Source organism: Emydura macquarii, unplaced genomic scaffold (assembly GCF_026122565.2).
Source record: "Emydura macquarii macquarii isolate MOO-44397 ecotype Brisbane River unplaced genomic scaffold, CSIRO-AGI_Emac_v2 contig_3603, whole genome shotgun sequence".
Lineage (NCBI taxonomy): Eukaryota > Metazoa > Chordata > Testudines > Chelidae > Emydura > Emydura macquarii.
Genome location: NW_027133740.1, coordinates 937,305 through 960,042, shown reverse-complemented (window position 1 = coordinate 960,042; position 22,738 = coordinate 937,305). Strand labels below are relative to the sequence as shown.

At 57.8% G+C, this 22,738-nt stretch overlaps 1 protein-coding gene across 4 annotated transcripts in view; it reads left to right on the top strand.

Annotated features, from left to right (window-relative positions):
* Positions 1-11,832, top strand: part of EPHB3 (EPH receptor B3) — a 41,504-nt gene extending 29,672 nt beyond the window's left edge. The window contains exons 4-16 of one of the 4 annotated variants that reach the window (XM_067536623.1): positions 4,230-4,385; positions 4,699-5,034; positions 6,110-6,234; positions 6,399-6,564; positions 6,663-6,768; positions 7,478-7,530; positions 7,840-7,962; positions 8,056-8,303; positions 8,837-9,052; positions 9,161-9,310; positions 9,411-9,604; positions 9,855-10,010; positions 10,692-11,832. In XM_067536623.1, the coding sequence (XP_067392724.1) occupies positions 4,230-4,385; positions 4,699-5,034; positions 6,110-6,234; positions 6,399-6,564; positions 6,663-6,768; positions 7,478-7,530; positions 7,840-7,962; positions 8,056-8,303; positions 8,837-9,052; positions 9,161-9,310; positions 9,411-9,604; positions 9,855-10,010; positions 10,692-10,800 (2,138 nt within the window). In that variant the 3' untranslated portion in view covers positions 10,801-11,832. Of the gene's footprint in view, positions 1-4,229; positions 4,386-4,698; positions 5,035-6,109; positions 6,235-6,395; positions 6,565-6,662; positions 6,769-7,477; positions 7,531-7,839; positions 7,963-8,055; positions 8,304-8,836; positions 9,053-9,145; positions 9,311-9,410; positions 9,605-9,854; positions 10,011-10,691 lie in introns of all 4 variants that reach the window. The other 3 variants (XM_067536621.1, XM_067536622.1, XM_067536620.1) reach the window with 3 other exon arrangements.
* Positions 11,833-22,738: the final 10,906 nt, after the last annotated feature.

Below are 22,738 nucleotides of genomic sequence, written 5' to 3'. Positions count from 1 at the left end.
AGCCTTCAAGCACAGAGACGCCAGTATGAGAGCTGTGCTGGCAGTGGAGAAGCGCATAGTGGTCATGCTGTGGAAGCTTGCAACACCGGATTGCTACTGGCCCGTGGGAAATCATTTTGGAGTTGGAAAATCCGCCGTAGGGGCTGTTGCCATGCAAGTGTGCAGGGCTGTTAATTGTCTCCTGCTACGCAGGACTGTGACTCTCAACAATGTGCAGGGCATAATGGATAGATTTGCAGCAGTGGGGTTCCCGAGCTGTGATGGAGCGCTGGACGGCATGCATGTTCCTATTTTGACACCAACCCACCTTGCCACGGAGTACATAGAAAAGGGCGACTTTTCTATGGTTATGCAAGTGTTGGTGGATCACCAGGTATGCTTCGCTGACGTCAGTGCTGGCAATGTTGAAATGCCAGTAGTGATCCTGCGGAACCCAGCCTACCTCTTTCTCCTGCGGTTCATGAAACCGTGGACTGGCCACCTTGTCACCACCAAAGAGAAAGCAACTACCAGCTCAGCAGGCACAGAATGACAGTTGAATGTGCTTTTGGTAGGTTGAAGGGACGTGGGCGTTGTTTACTCACAAGACTGGATCTCCGTGAGAAAAATCTCCCCCTGTTATAGCTGCCTGCTGTGTCCTGCATAATATCTGTGAGGCAAAGTGTGAAAAGTTGCCGCCGGGGTCGAGGGTGGAGCAGCTGCCTGCTGAGTTTGAACAGCCCAGACGTCAGGGCTGTTGGAAGAGCTCCAGGAGGAGCCTTGTACTTAAGGGAGGCCTTGGAGCAGTTCCACAGTCAGCCGCAGTAGTGTGGTGGAAGGGACTGTGCTGCATCTAACTCTGACGTTTTGGGGGCTGTTAGGAATTTGCATTGCGCCTGGTGTACATCTGTGAACCGCACAGCGGCGGTTAATGTACCACTTAGCCTTGCGGTGCTTGCTGTGCATTTATAATTATTACCCTTTGTTAGTCACTGATCCTGTGAGTTCTGTCGCCCTGCACAAGAACAAGCAGTGGACGCTTTCGGTAGCGCTAGGCGTTCTGCAGCGTATAGTGTGAAGTAATAAAGGTGACTTGTTCACTCCAAAAAAAAAAAAAAAAAAAAAAAAGATTTTTATTGGATACCAAAACCTGGGAGAGGAATCCGCACTATGCAATTAAAAAATAAATACAATAAAAAAGTCCGTTCCGTTAGTTTATTTCGGATCTTAACGGGGGAAAGATCATTACTGCCCGTTTCAGTTTGTTGTGGCTACACATACTCTGACCTGCAAGAGCCACCGTAGTTGTCTGTGAAGCTGTGGTTGTCCGTACTGTCCCTGGTGTGGAGTGGTCGGTCTAAGGATGCAGCCCCTGGTGCCATGTGGAATATTGGTTGGTGTGTGGAGTTGTCAGTGGAAAGCTCCATTTTATCTGCAAAAGGAGGGAAGTCTGTGATTGTTCGACCTATTGGTCGCCTAGGGTCTGCAGCATTTGTGAGGCACAACGTGGGATGATTTGTCTGAAGAGGTAACAGAGGGAGACAGTGGCTCTTGAATTGGAGCCCCTGCGCTCTCACGAGACCCTACTACAGCCTCAACGGCCAGTGGCGGCGGTGCTGGGCAATCTTTCTTCTGCTGCAAAAATGAGGATGAAGGTGCAGCATGGCAGTGAATTAGGAAAGAAGTTGGCATTCGTTCCCGGGTGTCTGCTTTGTGCTGCTGGGTGCTGTCTGTAGGAAATCTGGAGGATCTGAAGGGCAAGTGTATAAAAACAAGCCATTGTGTGATTATGAAATGCCCCACCCACGCCCTGTGTGCAAGGCTGCAGTTCCCAGCTGGCAAACTGCCCACTGTGGAGGGTAGGAAATGCCTCGTAAACGGAAACTGCTTTTGCCTCTCCAGGGATGGAGCGGTTTGAAGGCTTCTCGCGTGGTGGGTGCCGAGTGAGGCAGGCCTGGAACAGGCGGCCCCTCTGCCGAGGTGGGGCTGTTGGAGAGGAACCCTGATAACTGAAGGTGCTTTGACACCTCCGGTGGGGTGGGTGGGTAGGGAGGGAGTATGAACCCGAGATCGCCTCCAGTGGAGGGGGAGGGCTGTCTGGTGGGAGGGGGGCAGGAAGGGAGGGATACATAAGGGAATCTCTTGGGAAGCCAGTGGATGTTGAAGGGCACGGTTGTGTTGTCTCCACGATGGGTGACTGACCTGCTACGTGAGCTGTGGTGCTAGCGCACACCAGGGGGCTGTCCACTGACCAGTTCCGCTTTAACTGAGTTTCCAGAAGGCTGAGGTCTAACTTTTTTTTTTTTTGGGGTGCCCTCGTTTGTGCCGTTGATACTTGGTGGCTCAGGAACGGTCCTGGAGAGACGTCTGTGGGGCAGAATTAACGCCACCGCAGGGGTGAATGAGACAGCTTGAGACGTGGGTTAATTGCATGATACTTATCTGCCGCTGGGCTCCTTCAGGTTCAAGTGCTGTTAGTTGTCGCAGATCCATTGTTAGGACTAAACGCTCCATCATTCAAACCAGTCCTGGGCCCCGGCCTTTCCTTCAGAGAGGGGTGAGAATCGGCAGGGTTTTCAGACCTTGGCAGCCGAGTTGAGGCAACTGTTTAGCAAAGCATCTAATAAACTGGCTTAAACTGATGTGACAAAGTCCTTCAGACTGGCTAGGGGCTGACACATCTCAGGGGCTGGAAACCAGCAGAAGGGCCCTAAACAAAAGGTGCCGGGTTGAATGGCAGCGTATTGGATTTGGTGCGGGGCCGCTGGAGTCAAGGCGGAATCCCATCCCAACAGCTCGGCTCCTCTGAAAGGGGGTGAACAGCACATCAAATGTGAAGAGGGGGTGATGAAAACCGGCAGAAACCAAGAACTAGTGACATCATGACTGACCTGCCTGGGACTGTCCTTGGGAAATGGAGCAGCTGGTACAAATGGGGTATAATAATTTGAGCTGCAGACTAAGCGGGGAAGGAGTCATTTAAAAGCAGTGAACGCTGAGGGGCCAGCCAGGGGGAGACAGCTGCAAGAGAGATGCCTGTGAGCAGGGTCTTTATCTGCACCACCGAAGGTGAATGCCTGAAGGGGCTAAGTGCCAAGGAGGGAGACGCTGCTCAGTTCAGCACCGGGGATATAACATGGGCAAAGGGGAAGAAACCTGGGAGGGGAAGCTTGGGCTGGCTGTGGGTGAGCTGTGTCCATCTGCAGCATGGATTCCCAAGGGACTGTGGCCTGGGGTAGGAGAAAGCAATGGCAGACATGCTCCAGGGGCCGGTCCTGCCCTGACCCAGGTGATAACTATAGGGGACCCTGTAGGTCTCTGCCCTCTTTAACTGCCAGTGCAGGATTGTTCCCCTATACCCTTCTTGAGGGCTCTCCAATGGAGATTTACCCTGGCTCCACTTCCCTGGGAGGTCCGTTACTCCTGGGTACGTCGTCTTCCTCCTTGGTGTTTGAAGGGTGTAAATGTTTGCAGGCTGGTGTTGCCTGGAGGCATCTTCAGCCCAGGGTGTTAGTCTCTGAGCCCAGAAGTGTTCAGTTGAGCTGGGCTAGGGACAGTCGGTTGTCTGCCCCGGCCAGCAAACCCCTTGTGACCAGCTCCAGCTAAGGTGCAGCTGGCCTGTCTCCCATCGCACACCAGTTCCCGGGGAGCTGGCTGTGGTTAGCACTGAATTAGAAGAGTCTGCTCTGAATCCCGGGGAGCAGCGACGGATGGCGTCGCCAGGTTTGGGCAGGGGTCTCCAAGAGGGCAGTGCTGGGGAGGGATCTGGTTGTCACGCCCGTCTCGAACGGTATTCGAGCTTGGATTGATTTCTGCAGTAAACATTGGTGCTACAGACACTGGGATTAGAGGGCTGAAGAGGGAAGGTCTGGGCTCTTTCCCAGCATTCGGTCCGGTCCCGTGGATCAGCGCGCTCTCTGTTCAGAAAGAATTTGAGGGGAATCACTCTTTCCCTGGCTTCTCCTGCAGCGGGTGGCCCTTGGGTTCTGGAGAATGTCACTGGGAAAGATTTACAGCCCCGAACGCTGTAACTCTGAATTCCAACACTGCTCTGAGGGAGCGTCCACGGCTGCCGGGGCATCTTCATATTGTCCTGTCAGGGCAGGTTGTCAGGCCCTTCCATGGGCTTCCCAGCAGCTCCTGGGCTTCCACAGCTTTTCCCGCACTGTCCGTGGAAAGCTAATGACCCAAGGGGTCTATCCGGGAGCACTAGTAACAAAGCTTTTTTCCCTTCTGTCCCCTCCGTGCAGCCTGTGGTCCAGGGACCTTCAAGTCGAAGCAAGGGGAAGGTCTCTGCTCCCCCTGTCCTCCCAATAGCCGGACAAGCGCTGGGGCAGCGACGCTCTGCACCTGTCGGAACGGCTACTTCAGGGCAGACGCAGACTCTGCAGACAGTGCTTGCACCAGTAAGTTGGTCCCCGTCCAGCACGTGTCTTGGATCTCCCAGTCGCTCAGACCCTGACAGTGGGGGGAGACAGCAGGGGTCCCAGTTTGCAGCAGTGCATGACACTGGTTTGAGTTTTCCTCTGCAGCTCATGCATCAGGTGACTGACCTGGGGTGGGGGAGTGGGGTGTCCTGGATAAACCTCTCGCGTAAAGGAACAGCTAGACCGAGAGGCAGTGGATCCAGTCCTGAAGGCCACCTCTTCACAAACCTGGGTATGGGCTGGGCTGGGGGCTCCTCTGGGCTCTCTCCATTCTGACGTATCTCGCTTGCAGGCATCCCATCCTCCCCTCTCAACGTCATCTCCAACGTGAACGAGACCTCGCTGGCGCTGGAGTGGAGCGAGCCCCGGGACTCGGGGGGCCGGGACGACCTGCTGTACAACGTCATCTGCAAGAAGTGCAGCGTGGAGCGCCGGGTGTGCACGCGCTGTGACGACAACGTGGAGTTCGTGCCCCGCCAGCTCGGCCTGACGGACAAGACCATCCACATCAGCAACCTGCTGGCGCACACCCAGTACACCTTCGAGATCCAGGCTGTGAATGGCGTGTCCAACAAGAGCCCCTACTCCCCCCAGTTCGCCTCCGTCAACATCACCACCAACCAGGCAGGTCAGTACAGACAGCTGCAGGCTGGAGCCACGGCTGGCCAGGAAGAGGGTGCATCTCCACTCTGCTTCTGTTACATCCCAAGTAACCAGAGCAGGGTTTCCTGCTGAAAGTCTTTCTGAGGCTGCTTGTCCTTTGTTCACTCCCTTTGTGCAGCGATGCTGGCTCTAAGCTCCTGCAGCTAATCCCTGGGGTGAATTTTTCTCTCTCTTTAAATACTCATCCCTGGAGGGACCGAGATCAGAACTTCTGCAAACAACGATGGGCGCTGAGCTGTTCCTAAGGGTCCTGGATCCCTGATCTTGGCTCCAGGGACTCTCCGCTGGCAGGGCCAGATGGGCTTTCTTCCTCGTGGCCCCGGCTCCAATCAGGACCTAACCAAACCTTCAGAGCTTGCCGCATGCTCTCTGATTTCATTCTCCCCTGCCATCGGGCTCAGCCCCAATGCGCTGGAAACCCACTGATGCCACTTGCGGATCGGCATTCCTGGGCATTTGCCGTGAGGTGGCGGGTAACATGGAGAGCAGGAGGAGGGTGGTGGAGTCCCAGGCAGGTGGGAGGTGGGGACCTGGGTTTCATTGCCTGTGGGTGGGATCGTTGTCCTGTTGGTTTGTGACCAGGAACGGCGAGGCGTTGCCCATTGACTGTTTTCCTCGTGCTTCCCTGGCTCAGCAGGAGCCTGCCGAGAGCCTGCTTCTCCCTGGGGGGTCATCAGCTGACCCCCTTTCAGGGAGGGTGGATGCGAAGGCTAACTGAGCAGTTCCCAGGGCTTCCAGGTGGGGCAGGGTCCTTCAGCATCTTTCCAACCGCCGTCAGGCCGTGGCACAGATGGGCAGGACTGTGGGCGGCCTGGCAGTGGATGGTCTTGCCTGATGGCTGCAGGTGCTGCCCCTGGTTGAGGCTGCAGCTGGACTGAGCCTCTCCAGAGAAGACTGAGGTGTTGCTGGTGAATCGGGGGACGTTGTAGGGCGCAGCGGGACCTCAAGTGACCGACTACACGTTGGCGTTGGTGCTGGGCTGCGAATACTGCGAGGAGGGTTTGGTTGAACCTGATGCATCCCTTCCCTTTGTTTTGTAGCCCCCTCGGCCGTTCCCGCAGTTCACCTGCACGGCAGTACAGGCAGCAGCATGACGCTATCGTGGGCGCCTCCGGAGAGACCCAACGGGATCATCCTGGACTATGAAATCAAGTACCTTGAGAAGGTAAAGCAGAGCTCAGGCCGCCCACCCCTGCTGCCTGCAGGAGTCGCAGGGGCTGGATCAGGGTGTTCAGGGTAACCCCTGTGCAGGAGGGCACCTGGGATTGGGAGAGGAAGGAGGGCCGGTAACCACCTGTCAGTGACCCCGCTCTCCCTGCCCCCCAGCAGGGCCAGAGTGATGGCATTGCGAACACCGTCACCAGCCAGAAGAGCACCGTGCGGCTGGATGGGCTGAAGTCCAGCTCCCTGTACGTGGTGCAGGTTCGTGCCCGCACCGTGGCTGGCTATGGCCAGTACAGCGTCCCCATGGAGTTCCAGACACCTGCAGAAGACGGTATGCACTGGGTGGGACTGGGACTCCTTCCCCGTCTTCGCACCTTCCCCCCCGCCCCGCACCCTCTTGTTCTGATCAGCCTCCTGTGTCTCCCGCAGGCTCCAGCGGGAAGAGCTTCCAGGAGCTGCCCCTGATCGTGGGCTCAGCAACCGCAGGCCTTGTCTTCGTCATCGCCGTGGCGGTGATTGCTATTGTCTGCTTCAGGTACCGGCTCTGGGGACAGACAGGGCAGGAAGGGTGCAAGCCCCAGGCTGGGGAGTCCCTTGGGGCCTTGTCCCCGCTCCGTGCCTGCAGCGTTTGGGGTGCTCCGACCGTCTGTGTTATAGAACAAATCACCATCTGCAGGCAGGGGGCTGGAGCAAGGGGGCTGGGCCTCCCTGACAGCTCCCTGACCCATGGCTGCTCCACAGCTCTGGCTGGATGCAGCAGTGCGCTCCCATGATGCAGCATCCATATGGTGTCCTAGCAGAGCCCTGCCTGCTGCGCTGGAATAACCATTGCTCCAGGCCTGTCAGGCACCGTTGTCCTCTGGCTGTGGTGCTAGAGGGGTGTTAAGCCAGCAGGGGAGGATGCTCTCTTCTCGGGGGAACCTCAGGCTTTGTTCGTCAGTGTTTAGAGACCATCGGACGCACACTGGGTTGTTGCATCTAGAAACCCACCCCCGCCTCAGTCAGTGGGAATCAGGGCAGCCAAGCCCAGAGGAAACGTCCCCACCAGCGATTCGTGCCCATGTCCAGCTGCTAGGCTGAGGGTGACAGAACAGGGAGTGGGGGCGGAAAGATGCCGACCTCGACGCGGCCGAGTGCTGGAGCTGTCCGTCTGCTCTGCTGCCGGCTCCTGGACTTACCTGTGCCCCCCTCGGCACCCAGCAGCCACGGGACTGTCCTAAGTGGTTCTTGTCTCCTCTGGGCAGGAAGCAGCGGAGCAGTGCGGACTCGGAGTACACGGAGAAGCTGCAGCAGTACAGTGAGTGTGACCCCAGACCCTAAGGCGTGCTCGTGCCCCCCCTCCCCGCATGCTGCAGCAGTACAGGAGCGTGACCTGGCCCATACACACCCCCACGTGCATGCACACTGCTGCAGGGCAGGGCAATGGGGGTGGTGCCTGTGCCCCGGCAAGACAGGGGAGATGATTTCCTTTGTTGTGGGGGGCTTTGCGTCTGGTGCTGGGGTTCCTGGCCTGGGCCCTGCCCTGTCCTCCTATAACACTGCAGGTTGTGGAGTGGGTGGGGAGCTCTCGCACTGGGCCTGACTCTGCTCTGCTCTGCTCTCTCAGTCACTCCCGGGACGAAGGTTTACATCGACCCCTTCACCTACGAGGACCCCAATGAAGCTGTCCGGGAGTTTGCCAAAGAGATCGACATCTCCTGCGTCAAGATCGAGGAGGTGATCGGAGCAGGCAAGTCCATCTGATGGGGCGCGGCTCGTGCTGCAGCGCTACCCAGGGCTTCTCTCTGAGTGTAACCGCTCCGCCCGTGTTCTCCCCTTGCAGGGGAATTCGGGGAGGTCTGCCGCGGCCGCCTGAAGCTGCCGGGCCGGCGGGAGATCTTCGTGGCCATCAAGACCCTGAAAGTGGGTTACACGGAGCGGCAGCGGCGGGACTTCCTGAGCGAGGCCAGCATCATGGGGCAGTTCGACCATCCCAACATCATCCACCTGGAGGGCGTGGTGACCAAGAGCCGGCCTGTCATGATTGTCACCGAGTTCATGGAGAACTGCGCCCTGGACTCCTTCCTCCGGGTGAGGCACTGCCTGGGGACAGGCCTCCTGCGCTGGGGGGGCAGGAGGGGGCGGCTGTGCTAGGCTGTGATTTCCCCTTACAACGACTGGGCTACGGCTGTGCCTCCAGGACGTGGGAGGAAAAGAGGCTGAGACGGCATCGCTCCCCTGCCCCCCTCTCTGCTCTGCACTCTCCACTCCCGCCAACAGCCGTTTGCTTCCCTGCATTTCACACCCACGCCCCAGGGCTGGCTGGCTTGGGAATGAGGGGAGGGCTTAGTAGTTGGTTTAGGGGCCCTATTGGAGGAGCACATGGGGGGGGGGCGGCTGGTGGCAACTTACTGAGGAGAAGGAGGGTAATAGTGCATTGGGGTTCCCCCCCACTTACCTTTCCTGGTGGGGAGTGCTAGAGGTTCACCCAGCCTGAGCCTTCGAACAGCTTCATCCACCCGTTCCAGGGGAGATCAGACCCCTCCCCGAGCCCCCCGGGGGAATGCCGGGAATCGGGCTCGCCGTGGAGACCTCTCTGACCTCTCCCCTCTGCCTGCCGGCAGCTGAACGACGGGCAGTTCACGGTGATCCAGCTGGTGGGGATGCTGCGCGGCATCGCGGCCGGCATGAAGTACCTGGCGGAGATGAACTACGTGCACCGGGACCTGGCCGCCCGCAACATCCTCGTCAACAGCAACCTGGTCTGCAAAGTGTCGGACTTCGGCCTCTCGCGCTTCTTGGAGGACGACCCCGCCGACCCCACCTACACCAGCTCGCTGGTATGTCAGAGCCTTATCGGCACCCGCTGCCCTGCCGCTGAGGGCGGGGGCCGTGGGGGAGCCCCGAGGTAGGCACTAAATAATGAAGTTAAGCATCTCTCCCCACAGGGTGGTAAAATCCCAATCCGGTGGACGGCCCCGGAAGCCATCGCCTACCGCAAGTTCACCTCGGCCAGCGACGTGTGGAGCTATGGGATCGTCATGTGGGAGGTGATGTCCTATGGAGAGCGGCCCTACTGGGACATGACCAACCAGGACGTAAGTGCGCCCGCAGGAGGGAGGCAGGCTATTGCAGCGCTGGGGGGCCTGGCCGCGGGGCTGACTCACGGCCACTCCGTGTGCGTGTGTCTCGCTGCAGGTGATTAACGCCGTCGAGCAGGATTACCGCCTGCCACCCCCCATGGACTGCCCCACGGCGCTGCACCAGCTCATGCTGGACTGCTGGGTGCGCGACCGCAACCTCCGGCCCAAGTTTGCACAGATCGTGAATACGCTGGACAAGCTCATCCGGAACGCGGCCAGCCTGAAGGTCATCACCAGCGTCCAGTCCGGGTCAGTGCCCGCCCCTCCCTGCTCCAGTAGCAACCCCCCCGCCCCCTCATCCCTTTGCCCTCCCCAAGTGAAGGGAATGCTGGGAAATCTGCTTTGTGTGGGCTGGAGGCAGGCTGACATCAGGGATCCAGATGATCCCATGATCTGCCCGTGCAGGGCAGAGGCCTGTATCTACCCCAGCCCAATAGCACCTGTGCCACTTCCTTCCTCGAGCCCCCACATTACCTCTGGTCTCGTCTTGTCCCTGCAGCGTGTCTCAGCCGCTCCTGGACCGCACTGTGCCGGACTACACCACCTTTACCACCGTGGGCGACTGGCTCGACGCCATTAAAATGGGACGGTACAAGGAGAGCTTTGTCAACGCTGGATTTGCATCCTTCGACTTGGTGGCGCAGATGACGGCAGAGTGAGTGGGGGGCGAAGGGGCTGGGAGCTGGGCCTGGTCACGGGGGTACTGCTGGGAGGAAGATCGCTCCGCAACTCTGAGGGCAAACCTCTCCTGCCCAGGAAGAATGAATTGTGCAGGCGTTTTCCCTCTTGGGCTGGGAAAGCTCTGTGACCAGTGTCTAGCATCTCTGCTTTTAGAATTAAGTAGCTTCTTAGGGTGTGTCCACATGGCAAAGAAAAACCGGTGGCACCGAATCTGAGCCCAGATCAATTGACTTGAGATCCCTGGGCTCTGTGTGGGTTTGGCTCTGGGTTTCAGCTCGGTTCCTAGCCCAGATGTGGACATGGCTAATTTGAGTCAGTTGATCTGGGCTCTGAGACTTGATGCCGTGAGTCCTTCACTGCACTGTAGAGGTCTTTCCCCCGCCCCCCCGAGTGGCCATGGGGCTGGAGGGGATTTGTACAATGTCCGAGGCGGGTGGAGGCCCTGACTAGATTGCTATTGTGTCTGGCCAGGAAGCGGAGTGGCAGTAAAGGATTTCTGCTGCCGTGTTCTGGGTCCCTCTGAACACAGCTGGGGAATCTCTCTGTCTGCTCCATCAGCCAGCGGTCAGTGCTGCAGCAGAACTGCCCCTCCCCGGGCTTCTCCAAGGGGTGTGTAGACTTTTGTTACCAGCTCTGCCTCCTCTTATCCTTTCAGAGACCTGCTCAGGATAGGGGTGACGCTAGCAGGACATCAGAAGAAGATCCTGAGCAGTATTCAGGACATGAGGCTGCAAATGAACCAAACGCTCCCGGTTCAGGTTTGACCGCAGGGAACTCTGGGACTGGAATGGACTGAGGGAATCTGTCGATACGATTCCAGTTTGCAGTGCAGCCCGGCTTCCTGTTTTCCCCTTTGCGTGGAGCTTCTCGGCCTCTGACAGTCACACGGGATGGGATGCGCCTCCCCGAATCCAACGCACTTGGGCCGAGAGGGAGACCCGCCATGTGTTTTGTCTGGAATAGAGCCGGCGATGCAGTCTTCATATTGAAGACCGATTATCGGATGAAGACTTCACCCCCCTCTTCCTGCCCTGTCTCCACCGACCGCAGCGCCACGGGTTCAAGCGTTGTTCTACTTCTTGGATTTCCTTAACCCCCAAGGTCACAAACGTTGTGCTCCTGCTACGCGGCCAGAAGGGTCCTTCGGAGACGCTGCGGCGCGTGCGGGCACCTTCCCAAGCTCTTGGCCTGGCGAGGGAGTGAGGGTTGTGGGGACTCTACGCATGCACAGCAGCTGCACGACCATGGAGGTGCACGTGGCGGGGTCCGGCCTGGCATTCTCCTGTGCAGCCCCAGACAATCATGTCCCCCCTGCTGCCCCCATCCAGGGATCTGCACTGGAATGTGTCGGAAGGGAGGGTACCGGTCCGTTTTGGCTCTGGATGCCGGAACCTGAACCCAGTGAGATTACTATGCAGGGAGTTGGACCCACCAACTCCAGATCTCTCGTCCCTCTTTCTTTTATGGCCGAATCTGAACTGCGGAGGAAGGCCATCCGCGCGAGTTTGCACAGGGACCCCGGGAGCAAAGGGCAGCCTTGCTGCTGCTCAGCCAGAGTTTGGAGAGGCATTGGGGAGCCCAGGCCAAGCTGACTGGAAAGCCTGGACTCTCCCCAGTCTCATGTTTATGCAGAAGGAGCGGCTCTTGTCAGAGCAGAGCAGTCTCTGCAGAGCCTCTCCTGACACATGCTGTGATTGCTGCCAAAAGACTCTCACTTCTGCTTCTCTGACTCTTCCTTGCCGCTCAGTTCTTCCAGAGCGAGGGGGAGAGTCCCAGCGCGAGCGTGTGTGTGTGCGTGTGTGCTGGCCGGCTGGGCTGGGTGAGGGCACGGGCAGAATAAAGGCAATAAGAATTTTACTTGAGTTTCCTTCGCTCGCTGAGTCTCTCGCGCTGTACAGAACCCAAGAGACGCAGAGCACAAGCCCATCCCTTCTTTTGTACAGGTTTACTGCTCTCCTGGAGCACGGGGCGTGGTCCTTCCCTTCCCCCAGCCCTGTGCTCCGTCCCCTGGCTGTAAATATCACAGGAAGCTGACAGAAGGGGCCGGCTTCGCTAGCATCACCCCCTTCCCTGCCAGTCAAGCCTAGTTGTCCTGCCACCCAGTGCCATGATGGTCATACAGGGTCTTCGCCACTTCCTCAGCTGTGTCCACAAACCCGCCAGCGTCACGCCTGCCCTTCCCCAGTAATGCTAACTAGGGAGCATTGCCCTGCAGGAGTCCCTAAGGGTGAGCAATGGGAGCCTTGAGGAGAAGGGTAATGTCCCCTGGCCGCATTGGGGAGGAGGCTAGGGATGCCCCTGCCTGAGGACTAGCAGGGAGGGAGGCTTGGGGCTAGGGGTCACACCGACTTGGTCACAAAGAACTACCTATAGTGCAATATACAATGCTGGTTTCTGACCCTCTCAGCCTGAACCAGCACTGTGCAAAACAAACCTAAAGCCAAAGCCAGGCACGACCAGCCGAGTGGGTGCAGCCACTGGGCTGGCAGCAGAGCCTGCGTTGCCGGTGCCAGGAGCCCTGCCTGGGCCCAGCCCCAAACTTTAAAGAGAAACCGCCCAGGCTGGCTGGGCTTGTCTGACTTTCCTGGCAGCTGGTGCTGAGCCAGGCCCTGTTCTGTCCTCTGTGTTGGCCACTCTTGCTGATAGACAAATCCCCTGGGCTCCACCAGAGAGAGTTTTTGTTGGACACCATCTTCCCTCTCCTGCCCACCTTTGCTCTTTACTGGAGAGCTTCAGTCCTCCAGCGTCCCAGCATTCCCTTGGGACTACTTAGCCCAGCATAATGAGGGGACAACTTGGGTGGAGCGTAGCAACTAGCTACGCCCATGACTCAGGTGCAACATTCATGCTTGATCCTCAGCCATCTCTAGGCTCGGAAGGATTAGATTTTTATCGGTAAATGTCAGTAAACGTCTATTTCACCATACACACAGACCAGTGGGAAAAAAATATTTCCATGGGTGAGAATTTTAAATTTACAGAGGCAAAGTAAGAAAAATGCTGCTTGTGAACTCATTGGAGTTTGATTTAAGGATATTTACTCTGTGGATTTCAACATGTGATGTTGATCTCTCCCCCCACCTCCCCCGCCCTTCAATATTTCACCCAGCTGTGCACATTTTTGATAATGCGGAAGAAAGTTTTAAAATAAACCTGGCTCTTCTCGGTCAAAATGATGGCAAAACACCAATTGAATGCGGCCACACCTGGCCACCTCCCCCGGGGTGCGAGGTGGGTGCTAGTGAAAGAGACTGGCTTCAAAGAGAGGGAGATGAAGCTGTTCCAGGCCCACCCTGGGGATTCATGGGGAATCCTGTCTTTATACCCCTCCACTCTGCTCTCCTTGGAGAACCCAAAGCTCATTTTCTCCCGTGTCAGGTGCTGTTGGTCTGCGCTTCTTGCTGGGAGCCTGTGCGTGGGCGGACGTTCGTTCTGGGGCGGCAGTCTCTGCTGCATCTTCACCTTGGCCTCTCTGCTGGCTGCCTCACTGCACTTGACGATCCATGGCCCATGCTCGGGAGAGGTGTCCCCCAGAGCTTTCGATAGCTCCTGGGATGGCATCTCCACAAGTGCTGTGTGCCGATGGTTTGGCAGAAACCGGGCTTTTCCTTGCTGCAGTCCAAGCCCATTTCTGCCCGGTAGATCTCTGGAGCCTAAGAGAATGACTGGGCTTGGTCCGCTCTGACATCTCTTGATGCATCTGTGGATGGTTCTCCTCCCACCTATCTGAACCTTCTTCCTGTTCTCTCAGCTCTTCCTCATATCCTGGGAGACTCCGGCTGGAAGAGACCATTACCACCTAGTCTGACCTGTATAAGGCCGGGTAGTTCACCCCGGCGCTCCTCCTCAAAGCTTAATGAGGTGCTGCTGTGCTCTGAACACTCCCCGTGTGTCCAGAACTGAACGCAAGCCCAACTTCTATGTGACGTTGTCACACAGCTCAACAAGGCTCTTTCATAGTGCCAGTTCTTCCAGTACATCACCCAACATCGGGGCATGTTCCACTTTGTTTGACTTTTGCTGGACGGTACTTTTGTTCTGCTCTTGTTTTTAGCCTGTTCCTTCACTTTATCAGGCTCAGGCTGTCTTTTAATGTAGGCGTGTTTGGGATCCTTCCTGTCGTTTTCAGCGGAGTTTCATTCGAGACCTTGCCTCTGACTCCTCTTGAAAGTATTGCATAGCTTAGGTCTCGGCTGCGGTGAGTCATGGGTTGCTCCTTTGGAAGGAAGGGAGGTAAAGGTAGTTCTGGTCCATTTTTATACTTGGTTCCATTTCTTTTTTCTCTGGTACAAGGCCATCTGCTCTGCCTCAGGCAGCTGACTTGAGCCTGGATACATTGCGTGGCATGAAATGAACGTCCATTGACTTTTGCTTTGTTTTGGGGGAGGGGGGTTCTTTTTTTGGTTTGTTTTTTTATTAAACTGCTTCAAAAGCCAATTCACGCTCTGAGGCTGGGCTCTGCCTCCGATGTCGGGGTGCAGTCGTCGCCAGACCAGGGCCCAGCTTTGAGACAAGATCACTCCCCATTTCACAGCCTGGCTCGGAGCAGGGCCTTGTCTGGGTGCGATGGGTCTGCGGCCCAGTGGCTATGCAACTGGCTTAATGAACGAAGCCCCCGGTTGCCTAGCAACCGGCTTCCCAGCCGCAGCTGTCGGCACAGGGCGTGGAGCGGGGTAAGCGGATCCCTTTCCAAAATGGCTTGAAATGCGCCGTGTGCGCTGGGCCCAGTCAGCATCTTCGCCTGCCCGGCCCAGGAGCGAGGGCTCCTTTGTGGCGTGGTTTGTTTCGGACAAAGGCATCTTGCCTTTTTGTCTCCTTCCTCGGGATGCTCCACACCAACTCCTGCAGCAGTTAAGTAGGCAGGCGCATTCGCTGGTCTTTCCCAGCGCCCCCCTCGCTCCCGCCGAACGGGCCGTTCGCCCCTTCCCGCTGCCTGTCCTTGGCGTTCTCCGAAACCACAGCCCGTGGCGTGGCTGCTGCCTTCCCTGGGTGCGCCCTTCCTTCCAGGCGAGGGTGAATTGAAACGGAAACAGCTGATCCATGGGGAGCCCCAGGCCCTGGAGAAGGAAGCTAACCGCACGGATGCACGCTGTCTCAGGAGCCTGGCATCTCCTAGCAAGCCACCTTGGAGCCTGCACTGCAATCGGCGGGTGACCAAGCGAGCGCCGGTCCCCGGGCACACAATTCTGTGCTCGATCGGAGCTGGAGGGACCTTGTGAAGGGCAGAGCGGGAATCCCAGACTTGAGGAGGTGAACGCAGGCTGCACAGCTGTGCCCTCCTTCCCCTTCGCCCCTTCCCTAGCTCGCAAGTCGGCAGAGAGAGAGGCAGTAGCAGGGAGGGGGAGGGTAAAGCGGCATCAGAAGAAGCTGAGAGCTCGAGATCTTCCTTTCACAGGTGCTGCCTTCTTCGTTTCACGGTGTCCTTTATTCCACCTTGAATTGCTCTTCCAGTTTGGGTGCCCTACACTCTCTCCCTGGTGTTCAGCCCAGTTGTTGCCCTGCGTCGCATCTCCCCACTGGGCCCCTATTTCCAGAGAGGCTGTCATGCCCTGTGAGCACCGCCCCCCACGCCACGTCCGCCCATCTCCTTGCTCTGCTGCTGCTGCTGCTGCTGCGTTTCTCCTTTCACCTGGCTCGGTCTCAGGCTGCATCTCCTGGCATTTTAGCCCAGTTCCCTGCAGCCACAGTGAGCCGCTTGCTGTAATGAGGAATGGGCTTCTTCTGGCCACCTTTGGTCTTATCTAGTCCCTGCCTTGGGCTTTCTTTTCTGGGCGGCTCACACCAAGTCTGCTCAGCCCCCCGACCCCCCTTGGCTTTCTGCTCACCCCTTCTGCTGTCGCTGCCCGCTGGAGCTCTGAGCTCTGCCTCCCTGCTTCATCCCCCCAGGCTCCCTCTGGCTGGGGGTCCTGCCAGGTTGGTCTGGCCCAGGGTTCCCCTGGCACTCAGATTTCATTTGTAGAACACACAGGGCACATCCCCAGCACCCCCCTGCTCTGAGCTTCACCCTGGCGCTAGGCTCGCTCCCGTTTATGAACTGGGCAGAGAGACATTTGCCGCAGGCTCTAGAACAAAGTGACCCATGCCCCCGATCCTCTTTGCTCTCTGGACGTCCCCGTGTTCCTCCGCTGAACGGCCTGGCCGTTAGCATCAGCCCAGCTCTCACGTTTCTAGCTCCCGGGACAGCAGCTGGGACTCCCGCCCTGAAGCGGTTGGAGTGGGAGAGTCTGACTCTAGAACTGAACCCGAGCTCAGTGGCCCGGCCCGGCCCCAGCCAGCCCCATTGCCGCACAGCTTGGTTTGCACCCAGTGGCGCTCGGCGGTGTCTCCAGGCGGTGGTGTCCCCCCTCCCAGCTGGTTCTCATGTACTGTACCTGCCACCTTTTTTATATATATATTGAGATGTATTTAATGGTGAAAAAGGAAAACACACACACAAAGCAAACAAAGGATGCACTTGTGCATTTGTAGAAATATTTTTTAAAGAAATACTTTTTTCAATTAAATTATTTAAGAAATCTATGGAGCTCCAGGGGTCGTGTGTGTTTATTGCTATGGCTGCTCGCGGGGCGACCAGCTGGTGGAGGGGGCTTAGCCCAGGGCTACTTTCCAGGGGCCTGTGGTCCTGCTCCTAGCGCCTTTTGCTATTCGCTATTCACCGTCCCTGCTGGCCTGCCCCTGTTTCAGCCAGCGTGCACTGGATTCTCGCTTCCCATCAGAGCCCCAAGGCACAGGGAGTAGCACGGCGCCCCCAACCGGGCCAGCGGCTGTTTGATCTTAAAAGGAGGTTCTGTAACCTCTGGGCCATCTCCCGTGCTGCCGCCTCTGCCCCTGTTTAGGCCTAAACCCCTACCCCTGTCTGCCCCAGCTCCTGAACCTCATCCTCTCTCCTGGCGCTGCCTCTGCACTGCACGACCTTAACTGCCTGCCCTGGGGGCTTGCTGCAGGCCGAGGGGCAGCCTGGCCTTCTTCAGAGAAATGCCTTAGCACTAGCGGGGCCGTGCGTCCGTCCAGCCCCAGCGAAGCTCTATTTAAGTAGGGAAAGGCTTACAGTCGAGCTCTCCTCGCCCGTGCCATGGCTCCCAGTGCTGTGTGCAGGGGCGAGCAGGCCTGGGCTCTGGCTGAGAAGGCAGAGGGGAGAGGCTGTCTCATTAGCCACCATCTAATCTAGAGCTGGGGGAAGGTCCCCCTCTTCTTATCGGAGCTCTGCAGGGAGGGGCACTTCTCCATGCTCCGCAGCTTATTGGGAGGGCTTTGTATTAACCAGGCCCTGGGCAGGGGCTGTGGGGAAGCAATTGCTTGATCCTGCAAGGATTTGGTTCCAGGAGCAGCTTGTTCTGGTGCTAAGAGGAGCAGCTGTGGGCTTCATTCCTGAGCTCCAGCCCTGCAGGGCTGGTTTGGTTTCTGTAACCTTGGGCAGTGTAAATACAGCCCCTTCTGGGGCATTGCTCCTCGCAGGGGTGGGCTTGCCCCCATGTCCCCAGCTGCAGCTTTGTAAAGGAGGATGGACAGTAGGAACGGGGGGAATGGCAAAATAAAATCTCCCGAGGCATCCCCCAGGCTCTGTCATGCTCCTGTAGTAACGGCAGTAGAAAGTCAGAGCATGAGGCCTGAAGTCAGAGCATAGCAGGCCAAGGCATAAGACTTCAGCTGAAAGAAGGGTCAAGTCCGTTATAAAGCCGAGTTAGCAGGAGTCGGGCTGTGAACTTCCGACCTCCCAGAAACCGGCAAGCAGAAAGCTGGTAGTGCAAGCCCATGTATTTCCAAACCAGTGCTAAAGTCTAAAAAGACGGATCAGAGGCAGAAGGTAGCAGGCCCTCCTGACCCCAGAGAGATGAGAAGGGCCCCCTGCCCCCTTGAACTGACACGTCCATGGCTAGAAATGCTTTTAATCCGATAACTAGAGATGTGTCCAGGCCAGGCAGAGCAAGGCAAGGGGTGGGATCAGACGACGGCAAGAGGGTGGCACCTGCCTCCGTCACAGGGGCAGAGCGAGACTTGTCTGTGGCAGTGTATAAAAGAGGGTGTCCGAGGGAACAACCCTGCCTGGCCTAGGGGCTAAGGGAGAGTGCCGCCGCCGTTAAAGTGGGCCGCTCCCTTGTCACGCAGCACTCGTCTTTGAAGTGTGGGTGTGAGTTACAGGTCACTTCGCGGCGTGCTGCCACTGCAATGAACCCGGCCGGGTGCCTCCGGTGCTCAGCGGATCCATGGTCGTGAGCCCTGGTGAACTCACCCAGGGAACTCATCCATGGTCGTGTGGATTCATGCACTCCTGAGTGCCGGCAGGGTTACCTGCGCGGAGCTGGGATCGCACTGCCATGCGGGGGGGGGCACACGCACGCAGCCAACACCGCTAACAGTAACTGAGGGGCTGGCCCCTCCCCAAGCCACTGCTGCATGGGAGCTGAGGTGTAAAATGGCAAAGCGTTCAGTCCTAGCCCTGCACCAGGCTTGGCACCCCCAGGGGCTGGTGTGTGAGTTGGCCCTGAGCCCCCCCCCCCCCACCCTCACCTCCAAGGGCCTGCGGAGTGGGGGGGGGTCTATCGGCACTGGAACCCTCTACCCCAGCTCTGCTCAGCAACCCGGTGCAGGCTCGCTAGGCCCATCCCTCTGTCTGGGGCGGGCCGTGTCGGCCAGTTACTTGCCAACACCCACCCAGCGAGTTTGCGTGTCTACTGCAAAGCTTGGATCCATATTCTGCCCCCTCAGCCCATTAATTCCCCCCCCAGTCCTGGCCTCTCTTCTCTTGCCCCCCCCCCCCAGATGGCTTGGGGGGGCGGGGAGGCTGAGCCCAGGGGGCCCCCTGCTAAGGGGTGGGTTTGATGCTGGGCAGAATGGGCACGGCTGGGCTGGGCTGGGCTGGCGGCAGAGGAGCAGTTTAACAGGGGTGGGCACAGGAGCTGGGCTGGGCGTGTGTGTTGGTCTCTCATCTCCTAGGGAGGAAGGCGTATGGGGTGGGGGGGTTAGGCCCCAGGGTCCATGCCGATCTCCAGGGGCAGCAGAGCCCTCCTGCTCTCCCCACAGCCCATGCAAAGGGGCCTTTTGTGCTACTGTTTCCTCCCCACCCCCCACCCCTTTTTCATTCCTAACCAGGAGATTAAGGGGGAGACAATGGATCCAATTGTTCCTGGGGCTGCAGCGAGCCCGGAGCTGCTGGAAAGTTCAGGAGGGGCGGGGGCAGCGACTGTGTCTCCAAACACACTAGCAGGAGGGGCCCCAAAGCCTCCTGCCCCACAGCCCAGCAGGGGAGGGGATTCCCTTCCAACTGCACTTGTGGGCTGGGGGGAGAAGGGGCTCCAGGGAAAGACGTCCCTTGTGTGGGTGCAGCCTCCCCGCCTGGCTGGCGGGAGCTGGAGCCTGCGTATTGGTCTCCCAGAATGGGGCCTGGAGAACTCACCCAGGGTTTCCCTTTGTTTTCATTCCCTGTTGCTGAAGGTGCAGCTCGATCTGGGTGTGAGCCCTGGCCAGGTGGTAGCTGGGACTGGAGCCAGCTGGGCGAGTTACAGGGCCGGGTGAGCGGAGCTGCCTGGCTGGTGGGGGGAGAGGAAAGATCGTGTGTTCCTTTGGAAAAGCATGGGCCGTGCCTGTCCAGCACTGCAGTGCAGCCCCCTCTGGGGTAGACAGTGGCTGCTGAACATGGCAGGAATCCGGTGTCTTGCTGTTGCAGGAGGCTTTAGCCAGGCGATGAGCCTGACGCCTGGGACCTCGCCTGGGTGGGCAGGACCACCCCCGCTGCCCAGAAAAATCACGACTGAAAGAGACCTGCACTCTGTCCTCTCCCCATTCTCAGCGCTGGCGTCCTCCTGGCCGGCGCCCTGCACGACGCCTCTTTTTCTAGACCCAGAGACAACCTGGATTCCCAGTGCCGCCCCGTGTGTTGCAGCGTCTCGATGCCCCGATGGCACCAGGCTGTGGGGTGTGGGCGAATAATCTGCTGGGAGTCCACATTGCCCTCCTCTTAAAGGGACCTCCCGCTCCTGGGTCACGGCCTAATGTCGGACAAGGCTCATGGGGGCTGGGTGGGGGAAGCAGCCTGGGCGGCCCCCTGGCACCCACGGACTAAGGCTCTCTCTGGCTGGGAAGAGTGGGGACCGACCACGCCTAGTTCCCACCCCAAGCCCAGGCAAAGATCAGCGGCTGGGGGCTTGGCCGGGAATATGAGCGCCTCTCCCTGGGTCCCTCCCCCGAAAAGAGGGGGAAGATTGGGGATTAATTGGCCGAGGCCATTGGCTTCTCAGTGCGCTGGCTGCTAACTCTTGGCTGACACCCCTGCGACTTGGCAGCGTGGCTCAAAGACCATGTCAGCTGCCTGGGCCCGCACAGCTGGAAAGAATCAGCCTTCGGCCTCGCTTGGGTTCCCGCCCAGGAGACAAGTAGGGGTGGGCCAAGCCCAAAACATCCGCCTGCACGAAGCAGGGACCAACACCCGGGGGAAGCGAGCCCCGGAACGGGCCATGGCCCCTCTCAAAGCCTCTTGCGCCTACCCAGCCACCTTCCCTGCTTTTCTCACGCTCTGGCCACGCGTCTGGGAGTCGCTGCTTAATGGGGAACTACAACTGCAAGGCCGTTAATGTAGCCAGGCGATGGGTCAGAGCCCAGCTTGGGGGGACCGGGCTGGCTGGACAGACGGGACCATGTTCTCTTCACGGGCTGAGGCTAGGTCTAGGAGACTGTGTCACCCTGGGGAATTATCCTTGCCTGTCTCCCAGTGCTGCTGGACGCCCCCCTCGGCCCAGCTCGGCTCCTTCTGGATCCCGTCAGGATTATTTAGTAGGAAGGCGTAGGCCTGCTCACAGATGCTGACAACGCGCCAGGCCCATGAACAGCTTTTTCCCATGGATTTGTTTTTTTTTCCCCTTTAAAAGTCTTTTGTGGCTCAAGAACAGCCAGGGGGCTTTGTAGCCGGGCGTGTTTGCCCCATGCCGTGTGCGCCTTTGGAGCCAGGTCCCAATCCTACCTCGTTACTAATGGGCCGCTAAAACCCCAAAGAAGCAGGGTGAATGAGGACACAGAGGGGGATGTCTGGCAGGCCCCACGGGACACAGCGGTGCTAGTCCCATTCCCTGGGACTGAAGGAAACGGGTCTTCACAGAACAAGCTTAACGGGCTGGGCGTTCCCATGCACGACGGAGGGCAGGCGAATGCAGCGAGGGAAGGAAAGGCGACAGGTAGCTGTGCGTGCGCAGCAGCCGTGGCGTGATGGTCGCCTGGGACAGGAAATGCTGCTCCTGGATTTCTCATGGCTCCCCTGTGCCCACGGGCTGGGCTGGGACGCCTGTGGGAAGGCAGGTGGGCAACGCACAGAGAGGAGGAGCACGAGCCTGTGGGGGCGTGAGCGAGCGGGCCGCAATGGCTGTGCGCACGCTCTGGAAGGAGGGGAGCTTAGGACAAAAGTCACCGGCGCCCTGCCTGGAGGTGGACTGGAGTCCTTTCCTGGCCATGTGATTGTGCTCAGAGAGCTCCATCGCCCCTGCAGGGTCAAAGTATTTCCAACACTCCCACACTTATTCCCTGCCAGGCTCCCAGACCTGACCTGGCCCAGGCATCTCGGCAAAGGGCGTTCAAACCAGGCCCAAAAACGATTCCTTGCACTGTTCTGAGAAAGGGTCACTCTCTATACTGTAGCCAACACCCCTGCAGCGTCTCACAGCACAAGGGACCTGGGACATGACTGGTTAACCAGGATCATCTTTTAGTTGGCTGGCTAATCGCCAGGAGAAACACTAGCTGGGTGCTTATAAGGCAAGTGGGAGAAATCTCTCCGGGCTTCTGAAAAGGTTGCAGAAACAAGCAAGGAAAATATGCTTTCTCCCAGCCTGGAGGTGCTTATTTGGGGCTCTGCAGAGATGCAGCCCTTAGAAGACAGGATCCATAGAGAATATGGCTCTCCCCCAACATGTTTCGAAGCTGAGATCTTCTTTGGCAGCATTCAACTAGCATGAAAGGTTCACTGCAAACGCACCCGCATTAATCACCCAGCTGCCTGTCTGCATTGTTTCAGGGAAAATCTGAAATGGGACTGGCCCCAGAGGCAAAACACGGCTTTTGATTATCAAACACAATCAAAGCTGAGTAACCCGTGGATTGGGGCCTTTTAATCCAGCACTTCCCCACTGTGATGCCTCTTCAAGGAAGGGGGATGGGGGCATAGGCTAGATAGACGAAAGCACTCTTTTGCCAGTAGGTGCTGCATCTCCCCTCGGAGCGGTGCTGGAATAGCTATGCTAGTGCAGCCCTATCAGCAAACCTTTTCTAGAGTAGGCAAGAATTTATGTCCTCTGCCCGTTTGACCACGTCACTGCTCATCCCTTTACCACACCACAGATGTATTTTATAGTAAATTCATTGGTGAGCTTAGGCCATGTGACAAATTGCTCATTCATTCCTACTCTTTGCTTTCCATCTCCTAGCTGGTTTCTAACCCCTGGCAGTACTTTGGCTCTAAGGCCATAGCTACTTCATTTTCCTAATAACTGCTTGTGAGGAGCCTCATCAAAGACTTCGTGAAAGTCCAGATGAATTATGTCAAGCGACTCTGCTTTGGCCACTATTTTGCTGACAGGTTCAGACACACCTAGTAGATTAGAGAGGTACGATTTTCCTTTACAGAAGCCTGGCTTGTTTGCCCCCATCATATCATGGTCATCTAAGTGTCTGATAATTTTCTGTTTAATTAACCTTTCAATCAGTTTACCTGGTACTGAA